Source organism: Sturnira hondurensis, unplaced genomic scaffold, assembly GCF_014824575.4.
Source record: "Sturnira hondurensis isolate 20B ecotype Veracruz unplaced genomic scaffold, ASM1482457v3 Scaffold0006413, whole genome shotgun sequence".
Classification (NCBI taxonomy): Eukaryota; Metazoa; Chordata; class Mammalia; order Chiroptera; family Phyllostomidae; genus Sturnira; species Sturnira hondurensis.
The window spans coordinates 48,461,461-48,481,712 of record NW_028079044.1 but is presented as its reverse complement, the minus strand read 5'-3'; the positions used below and the strand labels follow the sequence as shown (position 1 = coordinate 48,481,712).

Genomic DNA, 20,252 nt, shown 5'->3' with positions numbered 1-20,252 from the left:
TATGATTTTCAGAGAAATCATACACCTGAGCACGTTAGAGAAATGACGCTAATTTTCCTACAATTCCAAGAGTTCCCGACCCGCGTGGGGCCCGTGCTTCCACACAGAGAGGAGGCCCAGGGGTGCTGGCTCTCTGAGAGGCATTCTCTTCAGTTCTCGGGGAACGTTTGTGTTTCGACTGCTGTGTTCCGTGTAGCTGAGGTTTCTGGGTTAATGGGACACATTTCTTCTCATGTAGAATTTCTTTAAGAGAATGAGTGACTCAGATAATTGAATCCAGAATGTAGGTTTAGAATAAATGAGAAATTGTCTCAAATGGAATCCAGGTTGATCCTCATTGTACAACGACTTCTGAAGACCAGAGCGTCCCAGGCATGCGTGGACCTGCAGCCTCTCGCTGTGAGTTCTTTCCTTGGGAAGGTGCAGGGACACCCCAGCCCAGCCGGCCCTGCAGAGCCCTCTAGAATGGTGCTGCTGTGGTCCTTCTAGAATTCTGTGAGTGCCACAGACAGGCACCCGGACCCTGGGCCAGGCTGCTCCGGGTGCTTTCGGCACAATCTTCCCGACCCTCCTGGACCCCAGCAGGCAGATGAGCTGCACACTCAGAGATGGGGAAGGCAGGGCTCGGAGAGCTGGTGGGCCTCCTTCAAGCTGACCCACTGGCAGATGGCTCAGGTGGGATTCAAACCACCGTGTGCAGTGCAGCCCTTCTCACTGCTCTCCCCCAGGTTCATGCACAGACTCAGGAGCAAGACACGGGAGAAAGGCGTTCTTCTCGCAGAGCCTGTTCTGCCCCATGATAAACAGCACTCACAGGTGTGCTTCCTGGTGTTTGAAAGTAGGCTGATCAGCTTTAGAATCTTGGTCGCCACTTACGTCTTAGGAAGCTGTGATCTGCTCGGAGGGAATTGTGTTGACAGATGTATCACTTTCCTGGGACCGTCCGAAACAAGGCCCCCGGACTGGGTGACTCAAACACCAGACATCTACTGTCTCCTAGTTCTGGAGGCTAGGAGATCGAGATCAAGTTGTCAGGATCGAAGGTGTCAAGATCAAAGGGTTGCCCCCCTTTGAGGGCTGTGAAGGAGAGTCTGCCCCCTGCCCCTCTCCTAACTCCTGGTGGTGGGGGGGCAGTCTTGGACATTCCTTAGCTCACAGAAGCATCGCTTCCGGCTCTGCCCCCATCCTCACATGGCATTTTCTGTGGGCGCCTCTCTGCACATGGCATTCTTGTTATAGGGACACTAGTCACATTGGGTTAGCAGTCCACCCTCCTCCAGGGTGGCCTCACCTTCACTAACGTGTCTGCGGTGACTATTTCCAGATAAGGTCACAGTCTGAGGTGTTGGGGGTAGGGCTCCAACTGTTTTGCAGGGGAGACACAATTTAACTCATAACAAAGAAGTAGTTATTTAGACAGACACGAGGAAGAGGCGCGAGGAGATTCAGCCCTTCCCAAGCACCCTCTTCGAGTGGCCGAGCCAGTCCAGGTAGCAAATGGACACGGTAACAGGGTGGGTGAAGTTGGGCAGCAGGCAGAGCAGGGCGTGACTTTGGTCCCCACCAGCTATGAGCCAAATGCCTCATTTTCCTAATCTGTAATGGGACAATAGCTCTTCCTTTGAAAGAGTTCCTTGAGGCTTTCAATAAATCTTTGTTTCTTTTTCTCCTTGCCATAGCTTATATGTTCAGTGGTCATCAATAAACGTGGATACTCTGCCTCTGCGTTTCAGGAACCCTAGTAAAGACCAAGACATGCGTATTATGATGCGCAACTTAAAACTTCATCCGTCACTTCACAAGGCTGTCTACACTCACGTGTGGTTTGGGCTTCGTGGAAACTCGGCCGGTTTCAAAGACCACCTAACGGAAGTTGTTAAATAAGTTGAGATCCAGTGGGAAGACCCCTGGGACAGGGACTGGCAGACGTGTGGCACAGTCTCAAATTTGTTACTAGTTTCCAATATGAGCTTTTCTGGTTCCCATTTGTGTAGTGATGGGGGTTCATTTATCATAATCTTTTTTAAATAGGAGGTCTGGATTAGATCAGTATTTACTTAACCTGAAGTAGAAGGTACACACACACAGTACACATACACACGTGTATTTTAAGGTACATCCTTAGATCCTTGTGTCCCAGATACAAGTGAGTATCTTTGCTTCCCAGTATTTGTCAAAATGCCAATGGAAGAAATTATATATATTCAGAATTTGTCAAACCGTTTAGATCTTAATGTTAGGTTGAATTGGGTTAATTTAAAAAGGAGGGGGCTAAGTACTTGGACCACGATCACTTATCCCCTGAAGGAGTAGGTAGTAGTGAGTCGGATCTTTCCTTGGAGGATGTGGAAGAAACAGCTTTACGACGCCCTCCGTTCTTCGGACAACGTGCCCCGTCTCTCCAGCTCTCCATGCTGAAGCTCAGCTTTAGGACTGTGTTTCGGAAATAGCTATTAAGGGAAAACTGGACACTAGACTATTTTCTATGAAAGACAACACAAGGCATGTGACGGATCATGCTTTCCTATTTTGCTTCGGCCTCTGGGTGTGCTTTTTCCTTTTGTATTAGTTTCCTATTGCTCGGGTGAAGAGTTACTGCAAACTCGGTGGCTTCAGACAACACAGACTGATGCTCTTAGATTGTAGGTGTCAGGAGCCTAAAACAGCGGTGTCCACAGGGCTGCGTTCCTCAGCAGGCTGCAGAGGGGGTCTGTTTCCCTGTGTGTTTCAGCTTCTGCGCGGTGCCTGCGGTTTTGAGATCCTGGGCCTGCCCTTCTTCTTCAAAGCCAGCAGTGAAGCGCCTTCTGATCTCTCCCTAACTCTGACCCTGACACTTCCGCCTTCTTCTTTCTTTTCCTCGGAAGGACTCTCTGGATTACACTGGGCCCCCTCAGGCAATCTGCCTAATCTCCCCGTCTCCAAACCCTCAATTTAATCATGTCTACGAAGTCCCTTTTTCGGTGTAAAGTTAGAACTTGTCTATTCTTGGGAGGAGGGGCGTGTTTCACCCGACCACACCTTCCTAAATACCTCCCCTCTGTGTGCAGACCCGAGCTGGGTAAAGAGAAGGGTATCTTTAAACTGGTAGCTTTGAAGCTATAGGTTTTGGGTTGGTGTTTCCTTTGTCTATTTCAACTTGGAAAATCACTATGAAAATACCAGTGTCAACAGGGACCATAACAATTAATAGCCCACTCAGTCGGTGACCTCTCCTGGAGGGGGTAGAACGTGAGGTCATACGTATTAGAGCGAAATTTCATGTGATGTACAGTATAAGGCCCTTTCTTGCAGAGAGCATTTGGGAAGGGTCATTATTATACTTTGGAGCTACGGTTTGACCTGGGGCATCGAAATCCTTGATACAATGAGTACTTACAGAATTAATATACTTGCATTTGGAGAGCTCGTCATTAGTCATCGGTTTCCACAGAAGACCTACTTATCAGAGACCATTTATAATCTGTGTCAATTGTGCGAAATAAACATTGACTTAGATCAGAGTGTCTGATGTCTCCCATATCACTATGGTGCATTATTTATTATTTCTAAGTTTAAATATTCCAATCAATGTCACCTTGGGGCCAGTTCAAATCACAGCTCTTGAATAATTGCTTTGTGTTGGTTGTTTTTTATTCAAGTGGTTGGATGGTAAAGAAATAGAACGTTCTGAAAGGATTCAGGCGTTACAGAACTTTCCAGAAATTGAACGGCAAATCAGAGAGCAGGAGAGAGCTTACTGCCTCAAACGAGCCAAAGACAAGAAAGAGGCTCAGAGGAAGCTTCAAGAAGAGCATGAACACGAGGAGGAGGGAAGTCGCCCGGACTTTGACAGGTGCTGGGACACAGGCATCCGTGCCGCTCTGTATGTAAATTATCAGTTTACTTTCACGCTATCTTCTATTAGGGGCAGCTGACCACATTCTTTTCCCAAGGTGTTCACAGCGTCGTTTGCATTCCAGACGATGAATGTGAAGAATACGTTATTATGTGAATTTCGGGGGGAGGCTGTGAGCATCCCACTGTTTGTGATGATCCCTCAAGGCTTTCTTCCCTTTGAAAATAGAGCATTTCCAAACTAACAATTTACGTTTGCATCTAAACTTATCCTCAGACAGAATCTGCCTGAAAGATGCACAGCAGAGATAAATTAGCAGGTGCGTTAGACTTTGGCTTGTAGAGTAGGGGTATTTTAGATAAGTCAAATGCAAATCACATTATTATCAATTGCTTAGTTTTGATTGCATCATAAAATATTCTATTTTGTGAATTACATAATGAATACATTTTAATGTGATTAATAAGCCTTTAATTGGTCTTTTTTACAAGCATGAATTATTCTTGTTCAGGTGAATTGCAACTATAGTCAGTTGATTTGATTCTATACAGTAAAAAGCTTTAAATATTTTGATAACAGAATCTCTTAGGCTTCAGAAAATAATGATTATAAAATTTTCAGACATAAGTAAATATTAAAATATTAGGCAGCTATAATTCCATCATGCAGACTTAATAAATGTCAATTGTTTGCATGTTTGCTTTGATCTCTCTTTTTTAAAGATTTTATTTATGTATTTATTTTTAGTGAGAGGGAGAAAGAGAGGGAGAGAAACATCAGTGTGTGGTTGCCTCTTGCACGCCCCCTACTGGGGACCTGGGCAGCAACCCAGACACGAGCCGGGACTAGGAATCGAACCAGTGACCCTTTGTTTCGCAGGCCGGCACTCAGTCATTAGCTGGAGCCAGAGCCACACCAGCCAGGGCTGATCTCTTTTAAAATAAGAAATAGAATATCACTGACAGAGCAGAAGCCCCCCCCCCCCCGCCCCACCCGAGGGTTCCTCCCACACCCTGTCCTCCTTGTGGTCCACAGTGGCATCTGCCCTGCAGACAGTACACATCCGAGTGTGCCGCTCCCACCCCGATCTTATATATTTACGAGGTGATTATGCCTCCTTACACAGGTGAGGTTTGGTGTGTGTGTTTTTTAGCGTGAATGATTGTCTTTCTACTGATCTGATTTTCATTCAACGTTGTGTTTCTGAGATTTAAGCATATGAAGACACGTGGAACTAGTCCCTTTGTTCTGACTGGGGACTAACACTCCGCTGGGTGAATAAAGCACAGTGCACCCCACAGGTGATACGGAAAGCACCTGACAGCTAGTGACTCACTGGTCCTGACCACTCAGAGGGCGCACCGGCCCGGACATCATGTGCAGCCCTCCCTGGGGCTGGTTGCCCGCTGAAGACCAGCCTGTCATCCTCCGGGTGGCTGTCGGGTTGTTCTGCCTCTTTCGTTTTTCCACCCGATGCTGCACACGCCCCCTTGTGCAGGGGTCAAGGCTTCTCCAGGATGTTGGCGATGATGTTGCCACATCATCAATTAGGAGCATCTTTTCAAGTTTATATGCATTAATTACCAATTGTTTTTGAAAGCGTATTAACTTATACACATATAATCTTTGCCAGTACTAGATAATGTGAGATTTAAAAACATCAGCCAATCAAGGCGGTTATTTGCAGCACTTTATACTTAATTCGAATATGTAGAATTACAAGTGAGTTGAATATCTCAAATATCTTCCTATATGTTTATTGGCTATTTAGCTTTCTTCTGTTTTGGTTCTGCTCAGGTTCTCTGCCTATTTTAAATCAGCTGTGAGTTTTTTTTCTCATTGACTTACAGTTCTTCTGCGTTCTGAATGCAGTTTCTTTGGTGGTTATATGCTTTGTAACTATCTTTTCCCAATATGTGACTTCTTAATTTTAATAAGTGATTCTCCTTAATAGAATTCAAAAATATCCATGTAGCTGACCTTATTTTTGTCCTCTGTCGTCTTGTTTACGAAATTCTTTGCCTCCTCAGCATGTCTGTCTGGAATCAGCTTCGCACTGCAGTGTGGGGTACTAGTCATTTCCCAGACGGGTAGCTGCCTGTCTGCACCAGCTGCTCAGGTGCGGTCCTGACCCCACCGACCCGTGACCCTGCCCTCACCACGCACCCCTGCTTGTGGGCTCGTGGGCCCACTCTGGCCTCTCAGACCTTTCCAAGGGAGCCCCTTCACAGGGTCTGAATCCCTGTTCCTTTATGCTAAACCTTGGTATTTGGTAGGAGATAGTCTCAGTCTTCAAAACTACTTTGGCTCTTCTTAAATTCTTCTTCTTCTTTAGAATTTTAGACTCTGCTATTCAAAATCCCCTAAATCCCCAGTGTAATTTTGATTGGAATTGCATTTAACTTATACATTAATTAGGGGAAAGTTGACATCTTCACGACATTGGTTCTTTTCATGCTGAACTTTTTAGAATGGCTCTCTATTTATTTAGACCTTTTGAGTCCTTCAGTAAAGTTTTGTAATTTTCTCGATAAAGATCTCACATCACATTTCATTAGACTTATTTTTAAGTATCTTATAGAATGGGATTTTAAGAAGAAACTTGTAATTGGTTCTTGCTGATGTATAAAAAGACAAATGATTTTTGCATACTGATATTGTGTTAAACTATCTGGATGGACTTTTTAAAAAGATGTGATAATTTGTCAGGAGATTATCCTGCCTTTTCTAGGAAGAAAAACATTTTTTTTATAAATAGCAACTTATTTTTTTCCAATCTTTCTACCTCTGCCCTATGTATTTTTAAGATTTTAATTTATTTTTAGAAAAAAGGGAAGGGAAGGAGAAAGGCATTGTATTTTCAATGTGTGGTTGCCTCTCGCACACCCCCCAACCAGGGACCTGGCCCACAACACAGGCACGTGCCTTGACTGGGAATCAAACTGGTGACCTTTTGCTTTTCAGGCCAGTGCTCAATCCACTGAGCTGCACCAGCCAGCACTGCTCTTTGTTTTCTTTAGGATGTTTGCTGAGCCTCAAGAGTGGGGCAGAGTATCAGCAGTAAGACTGGTGTTGGTTCCTCTTCCTGACTTTAAGAAGAACGCTCCCGAAGTTTACCATTAAATATTATGTTTGCTGTGAGGTTTTGGTAGGGTTAAGTTTTCTTTCATTCCAAGTTGGTGAAGAGCCTTCATCGTCGCAGAGTCTGGCTTTCACTGGATGCTTTTCGTGCATCAATTGAGATAACCATGTTTTCTGTTAACGAGTGGAATCACATTAATAGCTTTTCCAATAGTTAGCCATTCTTGAATTTCTAAAATAAACTCACTTTGTCCATTATATGTGTATATATATATTTTAGAGAGGGGGAAGGGAAGGAGAAAGAGTGGGAGAGAAACATCAATGTGTGGTTGCCTCTCATATGTCCCCTCCTGGGGACCTGGCCTGCAACCCAGGCACATGCCCTGACTGGGAATCGAACCAGCAACCCTTTGCTTCACAAGCTGGTGTTCAGTCCACTGAACCACACCAGCCAGGGCCCATGATATATTTTTAATGCATTGCTGCATCCATTTTGCTAGTGTTTTAAATACTATTTAACCTATGTTCACAAATATGTTTATGTTATCATCTCCCTTTTTCATTGTATTTTCCCTGGTGTTTTGCATCAGAGTTATAATAGGCAGATACATTGTGTTGGGACCACTTTCTATTCTTGGTTTACAAAAATTTACAGAAGCCTAAGATGATTTGTTCTGCACATTTTGGTAGAAGCATCCAGTTGGGTTTCTTACAGGTGCCCGCTTGTTCCCCCCTGGGACTGGCTGTCCCTCGGGCGTCAGCCCTTTCAGAACCTCCTCATTCTGGAGGGGACTCACTGAAACAGTGAGTCACTGACGGAGTCAGGGTCGGGGACTAGGGGCGGCTCTCCTGTCAAGAAGAAACAAGGCTGTCCCTGTGTCCTGTGGGGCCACGCTCAATTTCTCTCGGCTAGAACACACTCTCCCAAGGCAGGGTCCTTGTCTGTCTTGACTGGGCTTGTGTCTCTGGTGCCTGGCACACAGAAGATGCTCCATAAAAATTTCTTGAGTCCGTATTGAACAGACATTCAGTATCTCATAAAATACTGACCTGATCCCATTTAGAGGTATCCTTTAATTTGCTGACAGTCCACAAAACATGAATAAAAAAGAAAGCATGGCCCTGGCTGGTATAGCTAGGTGGATTGAGCACGGGCCTGCGAACCACACGATCGCGGTTTGATTCCCAGTCAGGGCACATGCCTGGGTTGCAGGCCAGTTCCCGGCGGGGGACTCACAAGAGGCAACCATACATTGATGTTTCTCTCCCTCTCTCCTTCCCTTCCCCTCTAGAGATAAATAAATAAAATATTAAAAGAAAAAGAAAGCATGGTAGTCTTACCCCATAAAACTACAAACTCAAGTTATCCACGAGAAGTAGAGGTCGTTCCATGGGGACCTCACATGTCCCACTCGGGAAGTTCGGAGCTAGAGAACCTGGAAATCACATGACCTAGTTTTCCTGTTAGAAAGATGCTCTGGGAGGGTCAGGTTGAGGGGTGCAGTTCTGGAGAGCGGGTGATTGCCAAGGCCGAGCAGCCCTGTAGCTTGTCTGCTCATTGGAGCCTCCTGCAAAATACTATAAAACACAGATTGCTGGGCCTCACTGCAAATCTACTGAACTAGACTCTGTTGTGGGAGCCCGAGAATCTGCGCTTTTTATAAAGCTCCCCAGTGATTCCCATGGGCCTGGGTGTGAGCGCTTGCATCAGACTTCTGCACCCGCCCTCCTGGTGCCAGATGAGGAGGGCCTGCCCTGTGCTCAGCAGTAGCCCCTCCAGCCCGGTTCGGGTAAGCCCTGGTTCAGACCCGTCTGGTTGGGGTAGGAAGGTAACACAAGGAAAATGGGTGTGATGTTTCAGGGGCCGCCCTAAGGATGAAGCTCACACAGCCACCTTACCTGCTGGGTGTCTTTTGGTCCTTTCCTAGCCCGACTTCTGCAGAGAGCAAAGGTCACCTCCAGGCACCAGAAGCGCAAGGCGGGGACCCAACCAAGAAGTTAGGTGACAGTGAAGATGACCTGGAATTCTGGAATAAACCCTCTCTGTTCACTCCCGAGTCTAGACTGGAAACTCTGAGGCATATGGAGAAACAACGAAAAGACCAGGAAAAATTAAGGTATTCTATTGTTTCCCTGTTGCCGAGAGTGAGCTAACGCTCTTTTGGAGACTGTATTTTTATGGTTGCACGTCCCTTTGACTCGAGATCTGTGTTCAGCCTTTGTTAGCCATCACATGTAAGCTTCGCTTTTTTTTAAGTTCCGTTTTTTGTTGAACTGTATGCACTAACATGTATTACTACCAAATGACCTTCTTTAGAATACCTCGAATCAATGGCATTTTGGGTAGGGTTTTGTTTGTATGTCTTTGGTTTTGTAACCACTTTAAATGTGTGGAGTCAGAGCAGGACTGGGTTAGAGATACAAGCCATCACGGGACTAGGGACAGGGCCACTTTGTGGGATGAATGAGTTCCTTTTAATTTGCAAAATCAGTAATTAGTTTCATTAGATGCTATATTTTCTCCTAATACAACTCTCTTGGACATTTAATGGTAAGCTTTCACTTTCAAATTATTTAGATATAATTTGTTAGCAGCTAGAATGCTTAAGCTATTATTTTCAGAGCAGCTTTTTAAGAGATAGGCTCTGCATCATTCCACTTCACATCGCTGCTTAAGTCTACTGCGTAAAATGTATCACTTACGGGAATACTTAAAATTCATGAGCTTGGGAATGCGATCAATTAGCTCTGAAATATAGTAAGAAACCAGAAGGGTAGCAAAGCAATTAGCAATCTCTGCTGCTTTCGTAACATTTTCTTTATTAATGAGATAGTCAGGGAGATGCAAAAACGAGAGTAGGATTTTTGTCCAAAGCACTTGTTTATAAAATTTGGCGGTTTGTGTACCGAGAGGCCAGTCAGTGGTTGGGAAGAGCATAGCATCACGTCGGAGGCCGTGGGTCCACGTGGCCACTCTGCTGCTTGCTTGGCATGGCTTTGGCTCGTACTTAGCTGCACCTCGTCTGTTCCCTCACCCATTAAACAGGGACTCACACCCCTGCCTTACCTCCCCCTGTATTGTCAAGAGAATCAGACGGGCCAATAAACATAATAGTGCTTTGCTGGCTCCAAGACTCTTTGAAATGAAAATTCCGCAGGTTTATTGAATAAGTACTGTATTTCTGATATATATGTACACATATATATGTACATGTACATATATAATATGATATATATAAGTGACATTTTGTTGAGCCTGAGAGATGGAGAGATTTTTCTTTCTCCAACAGCCTAAGGAAAGAATGGCTGATGTGAATGAAAGCCCAGCCACTCTGTGCAGGGCGCACGCAGCATTCCACCCACACCCCCGGGTTCTGGAGTTGTCTGTGCTTTGTGGACGGGCGTTAATCGTCCTGGCTCCTAGAGAATAAAATAGTTCATGGGGATATCAACTTACTGGACCGGGGGACCCAGTGTAAGAGGCAGAAAAGTTTGAATAAATTTATGTTTTAAAATAAAGTTAACTGACATAAAATCAATACTAAAAGAACAATAATGTTGTAGAAACTATGTATGGTGCTGGCTGTGTACTGGAAATATTGGGGAGAACACTTTGTAAAGTATACAGTTGTCTGACCGCTATGCTGTACACTTGAATCTAATGTAAAATAATGTCGAATATAAACCATGGTTGAAAAATAAAATTGAAGAAAGAAAAATAGAAATCCAAGGCAAAGAATTGCCTACAATTTTGTTATCTAAACAAAGTTGTCTGTCTGATCTCCTATTCTTCCATCTGATACATGCCTATTCTAATTTTCATATATTTTAGTAATATTTTCAATGTAGAGAACTCACATCTCCCATTTTTCCACGTTATCCATGAATCCTTCCCTCTTTGCTGCATTTCTTTGCCTCCTGTCCTTGCGCCGTCAACACAGTGAGTGTTACGGCCTCGGGTCAAGCCCACCAGAAGGTCCTCTGCCCTCTACGATTGAACAGATTATTTCTGCAAATGTGGGATTTGGAGTCTTAGTTTAAAAAGTGAAAATGGACTTCTGTTTGGTACATTTGTTCTCACTAAACACATCATTCACACTTTCCTGTCAGTTTTTATATCGGTAGGTAAAAAGCGAGCACATTTCTAACCGCAACACAATACCCCCTCCTGGCAGGACAAGCCTGCCACTGGCTGAGTCACTCCGCCGCTGGCATCTGGGCCCCGTCCAGGCTTGGCCACCACAGGTGGTGCAGAGGTTAGACCTCCCCTTACACAGGCCCTCGTGGCCTGGTGTTTTCATTTCTATAAAATGGATGCTACTTGGCATTTTAAAAATTGCAATTTTAACTAAAGCAGAAGCTACATACACAAATGGAGAATTGACAGTGATCTGGGTAAGTCATGCATAAAATAGACCTATTTGAATATTAATGGGTATTTCATGAAAAACACTCCCCCTCCCACCCATTAAATCATCTGGCAAATTGTCTCGGTCCCAGATGTAGATACGACCACACAGACATTGGCTTTGTCGATTTCCAGCATGGAATGGACTTCCTAACAGTAAATTGTTGACATGTTCTCAAATATCTGATTAATTTTTCCTGAACTGTTTCTCAAAAAATATCAATTACTTTTATATTCTCCTTGTTTGTTTTCCCCTCTTCCCTCCGCCCCGTGTTCTCACCCACCCCTAATCTGAAGTGCAAAGAAGAAGAAAGTGAAAGCACCCAGGACTTTGATCACGGAAGACGGGCGAGCCCTGAACGTCAATGAGCCCAAGTACGTGAGGCCGGGGACTCTGCAGGCGCTAACTCTGTGGAGTTGTCATTGTGATGACAGGCGTGCCTGCGGAGGGTATGTCTGACCTCCTGACCTCCCTCGCAAGCTCCATGCCTAGTAAGAATGACATTTGTGCACGTCCGAAAGCAAAGTGTTCATTATGTTTTCAGGTGCATAATGTCACACTTGGTTTTCTTGGTGCCCAGAAAATGACCTTGACATATAGAAGTCCTTGGTATTCATGCATGGCCTGAGACTCCAGACTGTCTACAGTTTCATGCCTGAGAATTGCCAGTGTGTTATTGCTGTGTGTATCAATTTTTAAAACTCTGCCATGAACAAGCTGGCTGAGAATATTGACACATCTCCTTTCCTTCGACTTTATACCCTGGAACACATCCTCAAAGCATCCGAGAGCTAAGGGGAAAAATCAATATAAATATCTCCATGAAGTTAATGAGAAAGAAAAAAAATATTCAAACTGGAAATTCTCAAGTATGATAATACATGATCTACCCTCTCTGGCTATCTTAAAGTTTGAAAGTAGAAAGCCAGCTATAAAGGCCTTTTGTAGCCAAAATACAGACCAAAAAGCCCGTGGTCTAAATCTTGTTTGCCTCATTGTATTACTCAAACCCTGTGTACTTTCATCACTGGTTTGCTAGCCATTACCATGATAGAGGTGCCATCCTGAAGGATTGCCAGGCGTTACTCATTTCTTCTGTGTGGCAATCCTACATGACAGGTTGTCTTTCTTTTCCATAGGTCCAAAGCCAGAGCCTGGGAGAGGTGAAGTGACTTGCCCTAGATCACATAGCTGATAGGTGGTGTGTCTGACTTGGTCATGCTAGCCCAGCTGTAGTGATGTCCACAGTCAAGGTTACAACCTCCCCCTCGCCCCCCATCCCATAGACCTTCTTCATCCAGCAGGCATGAGTGCGGCACAAGCCATGATGCTGGGCACTGGTGTCACAGCAGTGAGTACGACAGGTCCCTTCCTCATGGAGATTAAAAATCAACTCTCACAGGGCTTAGGAGACCCCTAGAGCTCTCTGGGCCCCTAGTGAGACCACCATTTCTCCCACCACACCCAGCACTTTACCTGCGCCTAAAACCTATACTGTTAGGAGGATTCTATGATGCCCTGATTACCTGTCCCCTCTACCACCCATGTCTGTCGTGCTGTGGTTATCCCTCCCAACCCTCCTGGGTCATCTGTCACCAGCGAGAGTCTTATTTCCACATGACTCTGTACACCTTCTAATCGAATTCATTCTCTTTCCCCTCTTAGACTGCCCCCCCCCCAGCCCCATCCACTGTGCCCTCTGGAGCTTATGCATTGTCAGCAAGACCTGGACAATGACAATAGCGTGTTAAGCAGTTTCTGTGGTTCCTCCCTCTCTTGGCCTCCTGTAATCTCTTCTACTCCGTTGAGTAATGAAGGAGGAAGAGAGGGAAGGACACACAGCAACTCTCTTGAGGAAAATTCCTGGAAATTGCCATATAACACTTTCCTTTATAGAACCAAATCATATGACCTCATCTAGCTGAAAGGGATGCTGGAAAATGTAGTCTTTATTCTGCAGAGCCATGTTCCTAGTTAAAACCAGGGGTCCTATTCCTAGTGAGAAAAGGGGAGCAGGTAGTGGGGAATGAAGGGAATCTCTGCGGTAGAAAACCTCTCTGAAATGACCTTGCAAGTGATGTATGAAGGGAGGGTTTATGTCGCCTGGCTGGAAAATTGGGGAGTAGCAATGGAGGCAAGGGGCCAGCGTGTAAAACAGCTCCTGAAATGAGATAAAACATGCGTAGGTCATTTGAGCCACTGAAGTTTTGCACAGCTGGACTGTTGAAATCAAGGACAGTGACAGCCAGAAGCAGACATCCTGCTGAAAGGCAGAATATGTTTAGCTTATATTCTTCAGTATGGTTGGGTTATGTGTTTTACAGAGTAATGTGATAAGTGAAGTGCTCAAAATAAAATTTGACCGAGTAATTCTGAAATAGTCATTCTGAACAGTGTGGAAGTTACCCCTAGGACTCAGCCTCAGGGTGGAGTCGAAAGACTTGGGGCTTTCAAATCCTGCCTCTCCAGGCTCCTGTGGCCTCTTTTGCAGCCACCGCAGCTTCTCTGAGCCTCTGTCTCTTCATCTGCGAGATGCAGATGATAAACCACGGGCAGTGCTTCAGCATTTCCCAAGGTGATGGGAAGGTCAGCGATGAAAGGAGAAGAGAAAAGATGGTGAGGAACAAGGAGCCGAGGCTGTTTAAAACTTCAGAAACAGAATATTGGACAAGGGGAGAGAAGTACAGCGTTTAGTTCTCCATACTATTTGCAGTGTTGAATTTGCTCCTAGCAGCTCCAACAATGTGGAAAAGACGACTTTAACCACCAGATGTCCCCATCTCTGCACCAACGCTCTTTTGTTTGTTGTAATTTACCTTAAGATTCTCACATTTACACAGTGCCAACAAATAGTTTATGAATATACTACAGATTCCTGTTGACATTTTTAAATTAACATAGACATCCTATTGTTCATTGGAAATTATTATATAATTACAATGAAATTTACTTTTGATAGTGGGATGAGGGTGTTTTGTAAAATATTGCTAATGACATCATCTTTTTCCTTTTTGTCTTTTTCCCCCGAAATGGATTATTCCTTAGACTTGATTTCTCTTTGAAAGAGGATGAAAAACGTAACCAGATCATCCTGGACCTGGCTGTGTACAGGTAAAGGCATTTTATTGTGCATGTATTTAATGGCATTTCCGCCTTTTCATTCTCAGGGGCGGTCTCTTGAGGTGTGAAACCTTTTGAAATGAAACTTGGTTTGATACAAAGCAGCACCTACCACTCTCCCAACACTTCTCGCTACGCCCCTGCCCCCACCCCGGGCTTTTAGAATTCACTTGTATTTTTAAAAATTTTGGTCAAGGCAAGAACTTTGTTTTGCTTGTTTGTTCCTCCCTCCTGATATCTCCAGCACCTAAAACAGTTCCTGGCCCCTGGTAGGAACTCAGTAAGCAGAGGAATGGCTGGGGGATGGAGGTGTGGAGGGATGGATACTGATGATAGGGACCAGTGAGCATTTGTATGCATGAGTTATAATAAAGGCTTTTCTCGGTTTGAGGACTGTTTTACATGCTCTATTTTATTTAATCTTTCATAACCCAGTGAAGCAGGAGGGATTGTTATCCTGGAATTACCCAGGAAGGGAAAGTTTTTCAGAGAGAGAGTCTTGTCAAAGTGAAGAGAGGAATTGGAGAAGCCAGCACATGCACCCCCAGGCTTAGTTCCAACTGTTTTTTCTTAACTGTGGTAAAATACATAAATTAAAATTTATCAGTGCCACCATTTCAAGTGTGTAACTCAGTGAAATTTAATAAAGTTACATGTTGTGCAACCATTACTACTGTCTCCTTGCAGGAAGTTTTCATTGCCTGGAAAGGAAGCCCCAAAATGTTAAGTAGTCACTCCTTGCTTCCTCTTTCCCTGACAACCCCTAATCTGCCTTCTGTCTCCATAGATTTGCCCCCCGCAGACACTTAATGTGCATTGAACCACATGTGACCTCTGTGTCTGGCTTCTTTCACATAGCGGGATGTCTTAGGCTTCATTTGTGCCATAGCACCTGTCAGAATCTCCTCCTTTTCGTGGCTGGCTAATATTCCACTGTGCGGATATACCACATTCAGCCACTCACTCACCAGTCGATGGGCATCTGGGTGGTTTCCCCCCTTGGCTGTTGTGAATAGGGGCTAGTTCTTGGTGTGGTCCCTTCTTCTGCACCTCAGCTGCCTCTCCCATGTACCTGTCAATCCTCCAGCCTGCCCCCTAACCCTGTGCGGCCCGGTCGCCTGACCTGCCTTGAAGGAGCTCCCAGCCCTTCGCCTCCGGCTCCCTGCCCGCTGTTCCTCCAGCTCCCCAAGCTGCCCCCTCACTGTTTCTCCAGTTAAACATTCTCTGGTACATCTTTTTTGGGCCTTTCCACTTTTAGGCCTTATTCCTGGAGTTTAATGAATGTGCAGTTTTTTCTCTTTTTAGCTTTGTTGACTGCCTCACCTTCAATTTTTAAAGGAAAACTTCCCCCACCCCCGTGTGTGTGCATTTTTAAGGAGCAGGGACATGTCTCCTTGTCTAGTAGTGAAATCCTTCCATTCCCATGATGCTTCTAAACCAGTGAAACTAAAATCCCTTGTTATCTTCATTGTGGCCGCACTCATGAGGTTCACTCATTCATTCGCGTATCCTGCCTGCCTTCATTCAATGAATACCAATAGAATACCTACTATGTGGCAGGCACTGGGAGACCATATCTGGCTGGTCCTAAATACAGTCACCACTCTCCTGTAGCTTGAGGCCCAGCGGGGCAGACAGACAGTCAGCAGGCAGGCAAACAGTAAGTCCTCACAGCAGGAGAAGAGTGCCCTGTGGGAGAGGGACAGAGGCTGGGGACAGGGAAGGACAGTGTGTGTAGTTTGTCACGGGGGGTGTGGTCAGGAAAGTCAGCAGGGCGGGCCCTGAAAAGATGAGGAGGAGAAAGCAGTGGTGAGGTCTGTGCAGCACGGCAGGAGGTTGTTTTCAGGGAAGGAAAGGCCTGCAGAGATCTCGTGGGGGGCGGTTGGGGGGGGCACAGGTGAGCACCTCAGGAGGCCCTGAGCATGGAAAAGAACATGTCATCCATTCGTGTGGTAGATACTACACATGACATTTCAGGAGACCTTGGTGCTATTCCTTATTATCATAAACTTTAAAAAGATGTCATTTATTTTTAGAGGGAAAGGGAGGGAGAAGGAAAGGGAGAGACATGTTAATGTGAGAGAGAAATATCCATTGGTTGCCTCTCACACATGCCCTGACTGGGAACCAAATCTGCAACCCAGGCACATGCCCTGACCGGGAGTTGAACCGGCAACCCTTCACTTTGTGGGATGATACCAACCAAGTGAGTCACACCAGTTGGGGCTAATGTTGTAATTTTTACTAAATACAACTGAATGGTGCTTTATAAACACTAACTGTGTACTAGGCACCATGCATGTGTCTTCATAGCAATCTAAGGGAATAGGCACTATTCATATGCCCATTTCACAGAGGAGGAAACTGAGGCTTCGAGAGGTAAAAGAACATAGTGCAAGGTAATAAAGCAGGAAGGTGTGGAGTCCTTGTCACAGGACTGTGTGACTGAAGCCCGTGCCTGGAACCCTAGGGTCACCTACCTGCTGGATGTTTCCGATTTTTGAATCATCACTGCATTTTCTAATGTTCATAATCGCTATTAAAAATGTGTGATAATGGCTATTTGGCTAAAGGAGGGAGGTGAGATCTGCATGTTTCATTTGTTCGGGAAGGGAGGAGAGTCACTGGCCACCTGATCCTGGGGACACTGCCCCAGAGGCGGCTTCGCTCTCGCTGCAGGGTGTGCCTTCCCAGGGGGCATGGCATCAGGGCAGCAGCAGTGGGTGGAGAGCCACGGAGGAAGCAGGAGCTGGGGGTGGGACCCCCCTCCCCGCCCCACCCCCACAGAGTTCAGTCAGCAGTCCCGGCTGTTCAGGTCGGTCTGAGGGGCCTAAAATAAAATATTCATGAAAAAACATGTCATTCTGTGTTTTTTGCAAACCTCTGGTGTCTCAGGCCTCTGATGTTTTTGGGTGAGGGGCACTCAATGCCAAGTGCGCTGGCAGGTCTAAAAATGAAATCGCTGATGTACCAAATTTCCTTTGGTCTGAGGCTTTAACTCAAGGCTAATTTCTTAAGACCTGTTTAGCATGGAAAACTCTGCATTTACAATGGTAGGTCCCATATGTGTGAGTTTGTATTTGTAAATGAACTTGCACACTTAATGTTTTTGAAAAATCACAAGATTTCTTATGTGTAATATGTTGGATTTTCAAGGTATATGGATACCTCTTTAATCAACGTTGACGTGCAGCCAACGTACGTGCGGGTAATGGTCAAAGGAAAGGTAGGTGCAACCCACACCCTCACGACTTCTGAAGCCACGACACCTTGGACTAAGCTAGGCTGCCTGAACATTGTTTCAAGTAATCTTAGACTGGAAAGGGGAAGCCCAGTCAGAGAGCTGTTTGGGGGCACACGATTTTATGTGGCGGGAGCGCTGCTCATCGGCCATGGTTGCTGACCGCTGTGCCACTTGCTGAAATTAATCATTTTAACCTGCGTCTATTGCGTGGGTACTTTTTCTCAAGCTATTATGTATGTTGTAGCCCGTGCTTGAAATTGGATTTAAGTAATATCCCAGTTTTATTTTACTTATTTTATTCTATTTTTTCCCACTACCATTTAGTCCCTTTGTACCCCCTGCCCCACCCACCGCAATCACCACACTGTCGTCCGTGTCCGTGAGTCCTTTCTGCTTTTTGCTCAGTCCGTCCACCCCTCCCCTCTTTTAAATTGAAATTGTCAGTGCTTTCATTTATAGTAACTGTAATTTCATCATTTTTGAAATAGTAGTTTTTGCTAATTCTAAGCATTCATGTGAGGTAGCTTGAAGGCTTTGAAATGGAAATATGTTTATGTTTTGTAACAGTGGCATTTACCTACGAATCCTTTGTCAGCCGTGTGGACGTAAACGGGTCAGTGAGTGTTGCATTGTGTGTGATCAATGATTGTTCTTTAGACTGTTCGTTAAAACAGGTGAAATAGTTCATGCATATCAAGCATAGCCCATTTATTATTTTTTCTAGTAAGTTTAAGCACATTTTAGGAAATTGAATGATGGATCTTAAAATGTAATGAAAGTATCTCTTGAAGTAACTACTCCCTCACGTAAGATGCTCCCACACTCCGTGACACGCCCTCTTCATCTTCAGCCCTTTCAGCTGGTCCTCCCGGCAGAAGTCCAGCCTGATAGCAGCTCTGCTAAAAGGTCTCAGACCACAGGCCACCTAGTAGTCTGCATGCCCAAGGTAGGTAACGCCATCTGGGTCAATTTCAAGTCTGGTTTTGTTGGTGCCTGCAGGTACTTGACCTGTCAGAGTGAACTGTGACTTCTGATCCAAGTTTTGTTTTGATTGAGAAAGCCAGAAAATCTACATACACCGGCTTAGGCAGGAGAGCAAAGACCTATGAGAACAGAGAACCAAGACTAGGATGTGGCTGGGGCCTCAGGGAACTCGTCCTGCTGGGAGTTCCTGCCTCTGTGGTCTGCCCTACCTCTGCAGACCAGGGTGTGAGTGGGAGTTGGCTTGTGCAAACCACGTGATTTGTATTTGTAACCACGAGCATGTGTATTACGTGGCGATCAGTACTCTCCTCGCCTGTGACTGTGAGAGATATCGTCGGCCTTGGCTATCTAAGAACATGTTTGAATTCCAAATATTGAGCTTACCAGTGTTGTGACTTTGGGCAAATTATGAACCGTTCTAGGCTTCTCTGTCCTAATTAACACTTAAGAGAGATAATACACATAAAATCCATTGTGCAGTAAGAGTATTCCACAAATATTGCTAGTATTATTTTGCACATTTTTATGGTATAGACAAGATATTATTTTAGCTAAAATTCTTTATTGTCTATTTTTTGAGGGAGGGGTGATGCAGATACACTTTTGATGCAACTCACATAAAGAGACGAAGAGATCTTTCCAATCACTGTGGAATGAAAGTTCCCCTGGATTGATCAAGCCAGTTTAGCTGACAAGTGCAAGTCTGTAGCTGAACCCTGGGCAATTCAACCAATCCCTGGCCAAAGACATGGTAGCATTTTGTTCAGTTTCTGTTATTTTATATTTGGTTCCTATTATCCCATGGCATGAGCTAGAGGCAAGGTCAGCTTTGTCCAAGTCACTCAGGTTTCAAAGGAGAAAAATAGATAAGCCAGTTAAAATGGGGTTCTGCTTCTGAAGAAAAGGCAAATGGGTCAGGCGCTTCCACCACAAAGAGTATAAACTTTATTAACCAACAAGGTTTTGATGATGGTTTAATAACCCTTCATTTTCCTATAGCCGGTTTTGCAACAGATTGATTATGGATAACCATTTATGCATTTTTACTCTGAGGCAATAAAGTAGCAAATATAATTTGTTGTCAAGCAAGAAAATAAACATAACAGTAACAATTGCATTGTCCTTGGTGACTGCAACAAATTAAGGAAATATATGCTAATTAGAATGCCCTACAGAGAAATCGAAGAGATAACTTAATTACTGCCACACTCTGATACAGACATTTGTGTAGCCCTATGATCAGCAGATTTGGGGGGGGGGGGTTGTTGTTTTTTTTAACTTTCATTCTAATGGAAGAGCCAAAGCCTAAATGGTAGCTGCTGCCTCCTAGAAGGAAACCAGGAAACCGAACCCTGGTTGGCGTGCCCCGTGCGGGCGCCCAGCAGCCGATGGGAAGGCCTTGCCATCCCTGCTTACTGATCTTTTAAACAAGTACGGCTTCTATTTCCCTTTTCCTTTTCATTTTTATACCTGTAAACTTTTTTATGTTCAATATACCTTAGAAGTACAAAAATTATATATCCAGTGATATGTTTTTCCATTTATGGCTCTTATTTTATGTCCCTTAGAAGCTTTTTTC

At 44.8% G+C, this 20,252-nt stretch overlaps 1 protein-coding gene across 2 annotated transcripts in view; it reads left to right on the top strand.

Moving 5' to 3' along the window:
• Positions 1-20,252, top strand: part of DNAAF11 (dynein axonemal assembly factor 11) — a 54,996-nt gene that overhangs the window by 17,413 nt on the left and 17,331 nt on the right. Inside the window, exons 5-10 of one of the 2 annotated variants that reach the window (XM_037048568.1) lie at positions 3,639-3,832; positions 8,845-9,033; positions 11,622-11,699; positions 14,371-14,436; positions 17,602-17,671; positions 18,540-18,635. In XM_037048568.1, the coding sequence (XP_036904463.1) occupies positions 3,639-3,832; positions 8,845-9,033; positions 11,622-11,699; positions 14,371-14,436; positions 17,602-17,671; positions 18,540-18,635 (693 nt within the window). Of the gene's footprint in view, positions 1-3,638; positions 3,833-8,844; positions 9,034-11,621; positions 11,775-14,370; positions 14,437-17,601; positions 17,672-18,539; positions 18,636-20,252 lie in introns of both variants that reach the window. The other variant, XM_037048567.1, reaches the window with a different exon arrangement.